The sequence below is a fragment of the Gorilla gorilla genome, chromosome 10, assembly GCF_029281585.2.
Source record: "Gorilla gorilla gorilla isolate KB3781 chromosome 10, NHGRI_mGorGor1-v2.1_pri, whole genome shotgun sequence".
Taxonomy (NCBI): Eukaryota; Metazoa; Chordata; class Mammalia; order Primates; family Hominidae; genus Gorilla; species Gorilla gorilla.
The window spans coordinates 52,061,224-52,075,239 of NC_073234.2; the positions used below are offsets into that span (position 1 = coordinate 52,061,224).

The 14,016-nt window shown below is 48.6% G+C and overlaps 1 protein-coding gene across 1 annotated transcript; it reads right to left on the reverse strand.

Moving 5' to 3' along the window:
* Positions 1 to 3,245: 3,245 nt before the first annotated feature.
* TUBA1C (tubulin alpha 1c) lies at positions 3,246 to 11,977 on the reverse strand. The gene is made up of 4 exons (XM_019037939.4): positions 11,410 to 11,977; positions 6,880 to 7,102; positions 6,578 to 6,726; positions 3,246 to 4,327 (listed from the first exon to the last, which is right to left on the reverse strand). The coding sequence occupies exons 1-4, from the start codon at positions 11,410 to 11,412 to the stop codon at positions 3,353 to 3,355; spliced, it is 1,350 nt and encodes a 449-aa protein (XP_018893484.1). The 5' UTR covers positions 11,413 to 11,977; the 3' UTR covers positions 3,246 to 3,352.
* Between the last annotated feature and the right edge of the window lie 2,039 nt (positions 11,978 to 14,016).

Consider the following 14,016-nt stretch of genomic DNA (forward strand, 5'->3'; position numbering starts at 1 on the left):
GTCCAGACTTTCCATTTGTGCTCAAGGGCAGATCAGATGATTGTCAGCCACAAAGCAGTGACCTAGACCTTGGGGTATATTTGTTCTTGCTGCAGGCTAACTTCTATTCACTCTCCCTCCAACGCAGGAGGGGGAAATCATCTTTACAAGGACAAATGCCCCCCCAACCACTGGCACTTTGCTCTTCCAATTCCCCAGGCTTTATTCTACTGGAATATTTCTTCTCAGCTAAACTCTTCTCTCACCTTCTTTCACCCCAGACCTCTGTGGCTGCTTAAAGCTTTCCAACCTTTTTCACATCTTGGCACGTGTAGAAAATAATTCATCTGTAAGGTGTACAGAGGTAAATGGAGGGGGCTGCTCCTGGCCAGGGTGACTGGCCCCAGGGAGGATGGGTGAGTCAGGCTCTCCAGGTTCCACCATGTCATTCTAAAAGCTGAAGGGATCCTATATGGGCACCCTGAATCCTATTCTCAGGGCACCCTGCTTGGGAAATGCTGGTGTAATGGGGTGGCACACTCGCCTAAGCTTTGTGATTTATCTGCTCCTTTTCATACACGGGTGTCCCATTCCCATTTCCTCCAGTGCTTGCACTATGGCAATCAGCAGATCTCCTGGCCTGGGAAGGTCTCAAAATCCCCTCTGGCAGGCTGGCCGGCGTCTTCAAGGTTCACCTTCATTTCAGGCATCCCACCCTGCTCCCCTGCCCAGGCTGCAGGAAGAACCTGGCTCATCTGAGAAGTAGCAGTGGCTGAATTTGTGCTGGGGTCTTACCTTGCCCCGAAGGACATAAAACTATGGTTGCTCTCGACAAATGCTATATAAAACCATCCAGAGCACATAGTTGAGGCATCTCAGGCTGCAAAAGCATGCTGTGCTATGCACGCAGATATAATATATATATTTTAAAAAAATTTGAGACATAAAAAAAAATTTAAGGGAAAAAAATTTTTTGTCCCTTAGGCTGGAGTGCAGTGGCACGATCTCAGCTCACTGCTACCTCCACCTCCCAGGCTCAAGCAATCCTCCCACTTCAGCTTCTCAAGCAGCTGGGACCACAGACGTGCACCACCATGCTCAGCTAATTGTTTGTATTTTTAGTAGAGACGGGGTTTCACCATATTGCCCAGGCTGGTCTTGAACTCCTAAGCTCAAGTGATCCACCTGCTTCAGCCTCCCAAAGTGCTGGGATTACAGGCGTGAGCCACGGTACCCGGCCAAAAAAATGCTCAAAATAGACAGGGTCTCACCCTGTTGCCCAGGTGCTGGTCTCAGACTCCTGGGTTTAAGCAATCCTCTCACCTTGGCCTCCCAGATTGCTGGGACTGCAGCTGTGAACCCCAGCGCTGGCCTTAAACATGCACATCTTTCAGATGCAATTCTCAGAGCAAAGGGGCTAAAGTGAGCAATGGGTAAGGGATACAAAACACCTTTGGGAAAGAGATGGTAACTGGGTACACATCAGAATAAAGTAAGTCACGGAGGAGAGGTGAGTATGTCTGCAACTCTGCCCCCAGGGCCCATCTGCTACCACTCATTAGGCATTCCCACTCAGGCAAGCACCCAAGCACCAAAACTGATTCCTCCCTTCTGCATGAAGCTTCACCTTTTGGTCATTGTCCTTTCCCATTGCTTAGTTCAACTGAGTACCAGGCACCAAGCTCTCCAGCTACATATAACACTCATGCCCCTTCACCCGTCTGCCCCCAAGAACCACGGTCCTCCAACAGGTGCTTGGAAAAAAGTCCAAATCAGAGAACTCACCCCTCTCCAATCTTTCCTACACATACATATTACTCCTACTTCAAATAATCTCCATGACATACAATTGGGTCAAATACCAATACCAGAAAAACCGGTGACTGTTATTTTGTCTGACATTTCCACTTTCTCTAAACAATAACCCCTTTAGTACGAACCATCTTTGCCATTGTAGGTCTTAGCTAAGTATGGAATAAATCAGGATTCCAAGCCCTTCTCATGTGACTAATACTTTATTAAAGACTGACAGCAATAGTTCTGGCAGTGTGGCTGGGCACTTGAATTTTGGCTCCAGCAGTTACTGTTATCTAACCCTTTGCTACTGTACATGTGGTCACATCAGACCAACAGCATCATTTGGGAGGTTATTAAAAAACGTATCTAGGAGCCAGGTGTAGTGGCTCACTCCTGTAATCCCAGCACTTTGGGAGGCTGAGGCAGGATTGCCTGAGCCCAGGAGTTCAAGGCCAGCCTAAGCAACATGGCAAAACCCCATCTCTACCAAAAAAAAAAAAAAAAAAAAAAAAAATTACAAGAATCAGCCAGGCATGGTGGAACACACCTGTAGTCCTGGCTACCTGGGAGGCTGAGGTGGGAGGATGGCTTAGCCCAGGTCAAGGTGGGGGTGAGCTATGATGGTGCCATTGCACTGCAGCCTGGGAAAGAGACCATCTCAAAGAAAAAAAAATAAGACGTGTCTGAAGCCTCACCTCAGGCCTATAGAATTAGGACCTGCATTTTGTTTTTAAATTTGAGAGTCAGGGGTCTCCGTCACCCAGGCTGGAATGCAGTGGTGCAATCATGGCTCACTATAGCCTCAACCTCCTTGGGCTCAGGTGGTCCTCCCACCTATAGGCAGGTGCCATCACACCATGCAAATTTTTGTTTTGGTAGAGATGGGTTTTCACCACGTTGCCCAGGCTGGTCTCGAATTCCTGGGCTCAAGTGATCCACCCAACTTGGCCTCCCGAAGTGCATGAGCCACCAGGTTGACCCCAAACCTGCATTTTAATATCTACAGGTGATTCACATCCATTTTAGTTAGAAAAGAACTGGCTCAATCTGAACCTGTTTCCTCACTTACAAAATGATTCTATAACCACTTAAGTCAGGCCCAAATTAAACAGATAAACCAAGAAGCTGGGCAGGGGCTCATGCCTATAATCAAAACTTTGAAAGGTTGAGGCAGGAGGATCACTTGAAGCCAGTTCAAGACCACCCTGGGCAGCATAGCAAGGCCCCCTCTCTACAAGAAATAAAAATAGCTGGGCATGGTGGTGTGCACCTGCAGTCCCCAGCTAATCAGGAGGCTGAAGCAGGAGAATCACATGAGTCCAGGAGCTCGAGGCTGCAATGAGCTATGTATTATCATGCCACTGCACTCCAGCCTGGGTGACAGAGCAAGACCCTCGACTCAGGTGGTTTCATCCACCAGCCTCATACATCCAACTTTAACTGGATCAAGTATTTAAGTCAGCTCGACATTTAAAATGGAAACATCACTTTTATTAACAATTTACGGCAATAGACATTTACAGAACAAAAATAAGACAGTTCCAAGACAATGGAGTGTAAAAGTACAGCACACAGGTTAATACTCTTCACCCTCATCCTCTCCGTCAGCACTATCTGCTCCAACCTCCTCATAATCCTTCTCAAGGGCAGCCATGTCCTCACGGGCCTCTGAAAACTCGCCTTCCTCCATCCCCTCACCCACGTACCAGTGAACAAAGGCACGCTTGGCATACATCAGGTCAAACTTGTGGTCCAGGCGAGCCCAGGCCTCGGCAACGGCTGTGGTGTTGCTCAGCATGCACACAGCTCTCTGTACCTTGGCCAGGTCTCCACCAGGCACCACAGTGGGAGGCTGGTAATTAATGCCAACCTTGAAGCCAGTGGGGCACCAATCCACAAACTGGATGGTACGCTTGGTTTTGATGGTGGCAATGGCAGCATTGACATCTTTGGGAACCACGTCACCACGGTATAACAGGCAGCAAGCCATGTATTTACCATGGCGAGGGTCACATTTCACCATCTGGTTGGCTGGCTCAAAGCAAGCATTGGTGATCTCTGCTACAGTAAGCTGTTCATGGTAGGCTTTCTCAGCAGAGATGACAGGGGCATATGTGGCCAGAGGGAAGTGGATGCGGGGATAGGGCACCAGGTTGGTCTGGAATTCTGTCAGGTCAACATTCAGGGCTCCATCAAATCTCAGGGAAGCAGTGATGGAGGACACAATCTGGCTAATAAGGCGGTTAAGGTTAGTGTAGGTTGGGCGCTCGATATCGAGGTTTCTACGACAGATGTCATAGATGGCCTCATTGTCTACCATGAAGGCACAATCAGAGTGCTCCAGGGTGGTGTGGGTGGTGAGGATGGAGTTGTAGGGCTCAACTACAGCTGTGGAAACCTGGGGCGCCGGGTAAATGGAGAACTCCAGCTTGGACTTCTTGCCATAATCAACTGAGAGACGTTCCATGAGCAGCGAGGTGAACCCAGAACCAGTTCCCCCACCAAAGCTGTGGAAAACCAAGAAGCCCTGAAGACCGGTGCACTGGTCAGCCTGCAAAATAAAAAAGTTTCATTTTAGTGTTGCGAGACGTTTGGTGAAACCTGCAGAGGACTTCTATAAATCTATGGCTACTCCAATTGCAATTTTAAAACTCTTCTGGGCCAGGCACAGTGGCTCAGGCCTGTAATCAACACTTTGGGAGTCCAAGGTGGGAGGACCATTTGAGCCCAGGGGTTCAAGACTGATGATCATGCCACTGCACTCCAGCCTGGATGACAGAGCAGACCCTGTCTCCAAAAAAAAAAAAAAAAAAAAAAAAAAAGCTTTTAAGTGCTAAGTGATTCAGAGCAACTTTTCACAATCAAGTCCTTGAGCAGAAAAACCTTTGCTAAGACTATTTTAAGATGAACTATTTCCTCAGGCAGAGGAATCACAAGGCCTGGGCTTGCATACAGGGCTCAAGTTTTGGTAACTGGGAGGGCAGCCTCTGGTTCTCTTGCTGTGGCCACAGAACAGGGCAGTTTCTTAGTTGGAGAGCTCCTAAGGGGCAGGCAAAGGACCACCAGCCTGGTACAGTGGATGTCTTGTAAAGATTTGGCAGCTGCTTTCTGAGGTGGAACAACTGAATAGCCAAAGTTCTAACACCCTGGTACTGGAGTCAGGCTGTCAGGATCCGGCTGTACCAGTTCCTTACTGTATGACCACATTCATTTCTCAGTTCTTCCATTGATTAAGTGAGAATAGTAATCTACCTTAGGTTGAGAATTAAGTAAGTACTCAGCATAGTGCTTGGCACAGTAAGCACCCAATATATGACACTAGGTACCAAGAAGCCCATTTATTTTGGGTAAAGTGACACAACCACAATTCCATGAGACCTCAGATTGTTGGGGATTTCCTCCACCTAACTGGGCTATTTTGGTTAGCAAACGGCTACTTTATGAAGGAATGATTTTGACCTTCCAAATAAAGTATTCTGTTGTAAACTCTTGCTTCTCCAAGTGATGGGCCTCAGATTTGTGAACATTCTCTACTCAGCTCCCTTATAGCCTGTGGGTCCATAAACTACATGAGATCAATGCACAGGGAAGACTCTCGCCTACCAATTACACCAGTTAAGCCTCCTGTGAGCACACTAATGCCAAGGACAAATGCAATTGTTTTGGTAGGCAATAAACCTCGCGTTCCAGAACCCTAAATAGCTACTAGGTTTATTTGTGCCTAAAGGCAGGTCCCTGATTTTCCAAGTCAGTGCTTATAACTAAAGCTTAGGTTTTTTTGTTTGTTTGTTTTTTTGAGATGGAGTCTCACTCTGTCGCCCAGGCTGGAGTGCAGTGGCACGATCTCGGCTCACTGCAAGCTCCGCCTCCCGTGTTCACGCCATTCTCCTGCCTCAGCCTCCCTACTAGTAGCTAGGACTACAGGCACCTGCCACCACGCCCGGCTAATTTTTTGTATTTTTAGTAGAGAGGGTTTCACCGTGTTAGCCAGGATGGTCTCGATCTCCTGACCTCATGATCCGCCCACCTTGGCCTCCCAGTGCTGGGATTACAGATGTCAGCCACCGTGCCCAGCCTAAAGCTTAGTTTTTAAGCATTGGAAACATCAGTCCAGTTTTGCTGGGAAGACTACATAAACATCTGAGGAAAGTATGAAGCCATGAATGATGAGGCTATTCTATTTTAGAATGGAGCAGTCATGGCTGGGCTTAATACAATGCGATTTTCTTGACAAGTTACTCTGCCCAGACCATCATGCTTGATCTCTGGTTAATTACTTACAAGCTGCCCACATGCCTAAGGAGCAAAGAGTCATCTGATTGCCAGGCTCTTAATTAAAGTGATCCAAACAGCACACTTCATAAGGAAGCTCCCGACTCCACTTTCAGCAGTACTGGAAGTTTCCAGTATTGGCTGTTTCTTGTCAGCGTGACACTGGCTTCTTGTTCTCTGAACTTTCTGTATTGACATGAAGGAACCAGCCCAGATTTTTAAAAAATGACTTTGATCAATTAGTTACATGTAGAAGTCAGCTACCTACTCACTCAGTATGACTAAGATGACCTCAAAAGGGGTGTCTCAGCTTGAAGCAAAATAGGCTAAAGAGCACTTACTTCTACCCCATAGTTGTCCCATAAACCCAAGATCATCTGGTTCAGAAATCCAATTAATTTAGTGAACAGATACATTTTAGTTGCAATGCAAATAGTCTCATTTTAGTTGCAAAGAATGATTTTTGTAGTTTGGTCTCAGAACTGCAAAAGAAATTCTCATCCCACTTTATTTAAAGTACTATACTTACCAGCTTGCGAATTCGGTCCAACACGAGGTCAATGATCTCCTTGCCAATGGTGTAGTGCCCTCGGGCATAGTTATTGGCAGCATCTTCCTTGCCTGTGATGAGTTGCTCAGGGTGGAAGAGCTGGCGGTAGGTGCCAGTGCGAACTTCATCTGGAGAACATGATGGGGGAGGAGCAGGGGGGAGGAGGAGGAGGGACAAGGAGCGGGGAGGGAGAGTGGGTGAGTGACCAGCGGAGCCCCCCCAGGACAGACCTCCTGTCCCAGCACCCTGGGATCTCATTTGGGTTACTGAGGTCAACTCACCAATGACTGTGGGTTCCAAATCTACAAACACTGCCCGGGGCACATGCTTGCCAGCACCCGTTTCACTGAAGAAGGTGTTGAAGGAATCATCTCCTCCCCCAATGGTCTTGTCACTTGGCATCTGGCCATCGGGCTGGATGCCATGTTCCAGGCAGTAGAGCTCCCAGCAGGCATTGCCAATCTGGACACCAGCCTGGCCAACATGGATGGAGATGCACTCACGCTGTGGGAGGAAGAAAGGAAAATGTCAGGATATAATACATCAGATGGGACATTTAGGAATGATTCACACCTAATGACTGATTAACCTTCAAGACAGATAACTGGCTGGGCGCAGTGACTCACGCCTGTAATCCCAGTACTTTGGGAGGCTGAGGCAGGTGGATCACCTGAGGTCAGGAGTTTGAGATCTGCTTGGCCGACATGGCAAAAATGCATCTCTACTAAAAATACAAAAAAAATTAGCCAGGCATGATGGCGCATACCTGTAGTCCCAGCTACTTGGGAGGCTGAGGGAGGAGAATCACTTGAACTCAGGAGGTGGAGGTTGCAGTGAGCTGAGATCACACCACTGCCCTTCAGCCTGAGTGACAAGAGATTCCATCTCAAACAAAAAAAGATAACCATCTTTCAGCAGGCCACTCCTGCTCAGGGACTATAATTTCAAAAGCAAAAATCTTTGAAGACCTAATTCACCAAAAGTGCCTTGGAAAACCAAAGATGTGTTCATGAACTACTCGGCAAGACCAGACAGTTGCTTTGTAGCCACAGTAGATATGATTCCTTAAACTAAGGCAAAATTCCCCTTTCCAGCTCTGATTCATTCTCTGAATGATTGTGTAACTACTGAGCTCATTCTGGTCCCGCTTTAATCCTATTCTTTAGGAGACAAAAGCTTCTCTCTCCCTCCTTTAAAACCAGCTTAAACCAGCAAACTATAGCTATGACTCATGAAGAAAATGCTGGATAAGCAGCAGTTAGCTGTATTTTAAAAACTGTGGTCAGAGGCAGCTTTTTAACCATGTGGAAGAATCTAATCTATAGGAAGAACGTTTTTCCTTCACCGTCAAAACATCTCCGGAAGAGGGAAGACCATAATAATAAAGGCTAGAAATGTTACCAAGACTTTACTGATAGGTTAAGAAATTAGTTGTTTCTGGCTCACACCTGTAATCCCAGCACTTTGGGAGGACAAGGTGAGCAGATCACTTGAGGTCAGGAGTTTGAAATCAGCCTGGCCAACATGGTGAAACTCTGTCTCTATTAAAAATACAAAAAAAAAAAAAAAAAAAAAATTATGGTAGAGCACAGTGGCTCATGCCTGTAATCCCAGGACTTTGGGAGACCGAGATGGGTGGATCATCTGAGGTCAGGAGTTCAAGAACAGCCTGGCCAATATGCTGAAACACCATCTCTACTAAAAAGACAAGAATTAGCCAGGCATGGTGGTGCGCGCCTGTAGTCCCAGCTACTCGGAAGACTGAGGCATGAGAATCACTTGAACCCAAACCCAGGAGGCGGCGGTTGCAGAGATCTCGCCACTGCACTCCAGCCAGGGCAACAGAGCCAAGACTCTGTGTCTCTGTGTCTGTGTGTGTCTCTCTCTCATAGATATATATTTATGAGGTGGACCAAGTTAATTTAGAAAGGCCAGAGGGGCCAAAGCAGAATATGGTTAGAAATTACCAAACCCACACCTGCTTAGTAAAATAAGGGAAAGAACATAGAATCTGTACACACAGACTTAACAGGAAAACAAAAAGGGTGTTTGGCATTTCATCATAAGTCAGATTAGCCACTTTGGAGACTGGCAGAGCACTAAGTTCTCAAAGGACCTGGTCTCATAAGCCAAGAGATAATAAAAACCCTAATTACTCACAACCTTTGACCTCCTTCCCACCTACACTCCCCATGAAACAATCAAGGTCTCTTAACCACATCAGCAAGCTCAGTATCACCTGTGTCTACTCACCCAGCTCCAGGGGTGTGGGAGAACAGGAGGAGTAGTTTGTTCTAATTAGCCCATGACTATTTACCATTGCATCATGTTTACCTTTTTGAGAAAAAGTCTCGCTCTGTCGCCCAGGCTGGAATGCAGTGGAAACTCCGCCTTCCAGGTTCAAGCGATTTTCCTGCCTCAGCCTCCCAAGTAGCTGGGGTTACAGGTGCCCACCACCATGCCTGGCTTATTTTCGTATTTTTAGTAGAGATGGGGTTTCACCATGTTGGCCAGGCTGGTCTTGAACTCCTGACCTCGGGTGATCTACTCACCTCGGCCTCCCAAAGTGCTGGGATTATAGGCGGGAGCCACCACACCCGGCATCATGTTTACCTTTAACTGGACTTTGGAAACGCCCAAGCCCCAAAAAGCTGGAGATAACCAGATACCTGATCATGATGGCCCCCAGGCCCAAGGAGATAAAGTATCTGAGAAGATCCACTCATTCTAACAAATGCTTCTTCTGTTTAAATGCCGCTTCTATTTTGCGCCCGCAATTTTTCTTTCATTGCTCAGTCTAAACTGCCTTCTTGAAGCTTAGCAGGCAGTCAGCGGCCACTGCCTTACCCTCCACTCTCCCCTGGCCACGTGGGAGAAAGTGAGGCACAGGTGGAGTCAACTGGTCTAGTGTTAACTGGATAAGCAGCTCTTACCTCTCGTTAAAAAACAAGAAAATTTAACCAGTGTTCGCCTAAACCAGTCCGCTGCCGCTCTCCTGCTTTTTAAAGGGTCTCACTACTTTGTGAATCACACTTTTACCAGTATCTTTTTGGTATTGCTTGAAAAGAAGCAATAAGTTGTTACAGTGCGACATATACATGTATTTGCATTTGATTTTTATATTTAAATTCATATACGTATTTTTGAGATAAGGTCTCGCTGGAGTGCAGTGGTGCGATCTGGGCTCACTGCAGCTTCCACCTCCCGGGATCAAAAGATCCTCCCACCCCTGCCTCCTGAGAAGCTGGGACTACAGGCACGCACCATGACGCCCAGATAATTTTTGTATTTTTAGTATAGACGGAGTTTCACCGTGTTGCCCAGGCTGGTCTCGACCTCCTGAGCTCAAGCGGTCCTCCCGCCTCGGACTCCCAAAGTGCTGGGATTACAAACATAAGCCATCGCGCCTGGCCTAAGATAGTTGTTTTCAATACTTCTGGAAGCTTTATAGAAAACACTCAAGTTACGTATAATTTCACGTTTCTTGAAAACTGAACTAAGAACACGTGGTACTAGTTTACTCTGGGGTTTGCGGTTTTTTTTTTTTGTTTTTGTTTTTTGTTTTTGGACGGAGTCTTGCTCTGTCGCCCAGGCTGGAGTGCAGTGGCGCGATCTCGGCTCACTGCAAGCTCCGCCTCCCGGGTTCACGCCATTCTCCTGCCTCAGCCTCCCGAGTAGCTGAGACTACAAGCGCCCGCCACCACGCCCAGCTAACTTTTTTTGTATTTTTTTTTTTTTTTAGTAGAGACGGGGTTTCACCGTGTTAGCCAGGATGGTCTCGATTTCCTGATCTCGTGATCCACCAGCCTCAGCCTCCCAAAGTGCTGGGATTACAGGCGTGAGCCACCGCGCCGGGCCGGGTTTGCGTTTTTTTGAGACAGTTTCGCTCTGTCGTCCAGACTGGAGTGCAGTGGCGCGATCTCGGCTCAGGGAAACCTACGCCTCCTGGGTTCCAGCGATTTTTCTGCCTCAGCCTCCCGAGTAGCTGGGATTACAGGCGCGCGCCACCACGCCCAGCGTTTTTTTTTTTTTTTCTTTTAAGTAGAGACGGGGTTTCACCATGTTGGCCAGGCTTGTCTCGAACAAGTGCTGAGATTACAGGCGTGAGCCACTGCGCCGGGCCAACTCTGCTTTTATAAGAAAATATCCTTTTGTGGACGTGCTTTTAAACCCGGCTTAAGTAGAAAGCTTCAGCTATAAACCTACCACTAGATTAACACCAGAAATGCAGGATTAAGCAACGTGAAAGTTAATTATTCCCTTCCAAGGAGGTGCCTGCCTCCATTCTCAAGTGGACTGGCGCAGTTGGAGGCTCTCCCCAGGGCAGGGCCACAGGTGACTCAGAAGCGAGTCACTGGGCGCTGGAGAGGGGGAGCCAGGAAGTGCTGCACCGTCGGTGCGGGAGCGCACGAGGGCCTCCGGGGCCCAGTTTGTAAGGCAGTGGGAAGGAGAGGTCGCTTGAGAAAACGTGGGGAGGGATTTTTAGTTTAAGTTCTTGGAGGCCAATGAACAGGCTCCCTGACCTTCCTCCCTAGGGCAGTAGCGGGCCCTGCGGGGAAAGCCCTCACTAGGATCAAGAGGGCTTTCCATTTCCACTGATGGCCGCACCCGGGCCAGGTTTTCCGGCCCGAACTGGTGTCTGCCAAGTGAACTCGACCTTCCAGCCCGGCCACCACAAGCCAGGTTAACCGGAGAGGCCCGGGGCAGTCTGGAGCTGTCCTGGGCGCGGCCCGAGGTGCAGGCAGTAGTTTCCGGGCCCGCCGTCCCCTGGGACGCGCACTCTTCCCCAGCCCCGAGGAAACCCCACTCACCATGACTAGAACTTGAAGGGGTCTGCGGCGCTGAAGGAGGCGAAGGGACGGCAACAAGGATCTCCCACTAACAGACTACCAAGGAGTCCGAGGGAGAAGTAGTGAAAGGGTAGCCGGCCCCGAAGGGCCTTATATACCCGGTCCCCGGCCACGTGTCGGGAGGGCGGGCCCCGGACCCCGCCCCGTGCCGCTGCGGCCCCACCTTCGAGCCCTGGCCTGCGCCCGGCGGCACCCGCGGAGTGGGGGCGCGCGGCGCTGATTGGCGGATTCAAAAGTTCAAACCAAACTCGTCGGAAGGAGCCAGGAGCAGGAAGAGGAGGAAGGGGAGGAAGGGGAGGAAGGGGAGGAAGGGCAGGAAGGGCTCTGGGGCTGGAGAATGGGCCGGGACAGGGACGGAGGTGTCCACTGGGAGGAGGGAGCAGGCCGGACGTCTGCCCCGTCCCCGGTGGGTGCGGGGGCGTCAGGTGGGCAAAACCCCAGCGAGGGGAAGCTCCAGGTAAGAGGGCGACTGCGCCCGGGAGGGAAGCCCTTACTGCACCGCCCCGGCCTCGCCCCCGGTCCCCGCGGCTGCGCTCCCTACGCCGCCGGGGAGGCGCCGACGCCGGGACCAGGCTGCGGGTTCCGCCTCGGAGTCCTGGCTGCCGGGCACCCCGGCTGGGCCCGCGGGCGCCCGCTCCCCTCGCCGGTGAGGGCTGTCCAGAGAGAGGGCTTGCTCTCCACTCTAGGTCTGAATCACCACGAACGCGCCTTAAACTCTATTCCCACCTTTTTGGCTGCTTTTCCTTACGTCCTCTTTAAATGAGCCTTTGGCTTCTAACAGTCTCCTCCCGATAGGCGCAAAAGCAGTTTTTTCAGTTCATTAGGATAATGAATAGCTTACATTTTTTGATTGCTAACTATGCAGAGTAGTTGGCTTTTTTTTTTTTTTTTTGAGACGGAGTCTCGTTCTGTCACCTAGGCTGGAGTGCAGTGGCGCGATCTCAGCTCACTGCAACCTCTGCCTCCCGGGTTCAAGCGATTCTCCTGCCTCAGCCTCCTGAGTAGCTGAGACTACAGGCGCGTGCCACCACACCTGGCTAAATTTTTGTATTTTTAGTAGAGACGGGGTTTCACAGTGTTAGCTAGGATGGTCTCGATCTCTTGACCTCGTGATCCGCCCGCCTCGGCCTCCCAAAGTGCTGGAATCACAGGTGTGAGCCACCACGCCTGGCTAATATATAACTTTGGATGGACATTTCCCCTCCTCAGGGTCCACGTTTTGAATGTGCAATATGAGGAGATTGGACAGGATCCTCTGTAAGGCCCTTACAGCCCTAACATTCTGTGATGTGTGACTCAAAGTTTGTGGGGTTCATGTGAGCTCTACAAATATGAGCAAAGGAGAAAACATGCTTCCTCAGTCAACATCTTGACTGAAGAATCACCAGAACATTAGATAAATAATTACAGATGGGGCTTCCGTTGTAATCTTACAATGCTTTAGGGAAATAAGCGTTGCATACCTACTGCAGCTTTGGGGAACTTGGGCTTTAAATTATCATATAGCATGTTCACAAAACATCACAAAACATTAGTAAAGAGAAAAGAATTCAGATAAAACTGAACCTTATTTTTTTTCAGCCTAACTCCTGTTTTCTTTGCTGAGATACTAGTAATGCTGAAGTATTTATTTGTGTTCAGTTACAAATTACATGTTACAATTAATGATGTAGGAATATTTTGTGCTTATGTAGAAATTTATAACAAAATGTTTTCTACTGCAATAGTGCCTTGGTAGAGTTTTTTATAAATGAGTTTTTACAAAGGTATTTATTATGGAACTGTGGAAAATAAAGTCCTGAGACTTGAAATAATTTACCCCAAACCACAAGAGATAGGAGTCAGATTAAATACCTACAATGACAGTTGTCTCTTTTATTCTAGGTTCTTCCTCAGCCCGTTATTGGCTCTAGTTAACAGGGAAAGGGAAGTCCTAGAAAAGTCATTTATTGAATTTGTAGTCCTATCGTAAGGTTACTAATGTAACAAGAAAAAAAATTTACCCTACTTTTAACAACCCCAAAGGACAGCTAGGACTCTGCAGTTGAACAACCTTCTTTACAATAAGCATTTTTTTTTTTTTTTTGAGACAGTGTCTCGCTGTGTTGCCCAGGCTGGAGTGCAATGGCGCTATCTTGGCTCAGCGCCACTGAGCCCCAGGCTGGTCTCAAACTCCTGACCTCAGGTGATCTGCCTGCCTCGGCCTCCCAAAGAACTGGGATTACAGGCATGAGCCCCCTGCGCCCAGCCTACAATAAGCATTTTTTAAGATTTATGCATTTCAGCCAGGTGAGGTGGCTCATTTCTGTAATCTCGACACTTTGGGAGGCCAGGGTGGGCAGATTGCTTAAGTCCAGGAGTTCGAGACCAGCCTGGGGCAACATGGTGAAACCCTGTCTCTGTGAAAATTAAAAAAAAAATTAGCTGGACATGGTGGTGTGTGCCTGTCGGCCAGCTACTTGGAAGGCTTTAGTGGGAGGATCACTTGAGCCTGGGAGGCTGAGGCTGCAGTAAGCCAAGATCGTGCAACTGCACTCCAGCCTGGGGGGAAAACAGACCCTGTTCCAC

Bases quoted from the DNA above. Each gene is read 5' to 3' on its own strand.
- TUBA1C (XM_019037939.4), bottom strand. The intron at 6,727-6,879 runs GTGAGTTGACCT...CATGTTCTCCAG, and splicing joins TTTGGAACCCACAGTCATTG to ATGAAGTTCGCACTGGCACC. The intron at 4,328-6,577 runs GTAAGTATAGTA...TTTATTTTGCAG, and splicing joins TGGACCGAATTCGCAAGCTG to GCTGACCAGTGCACCGGTCT.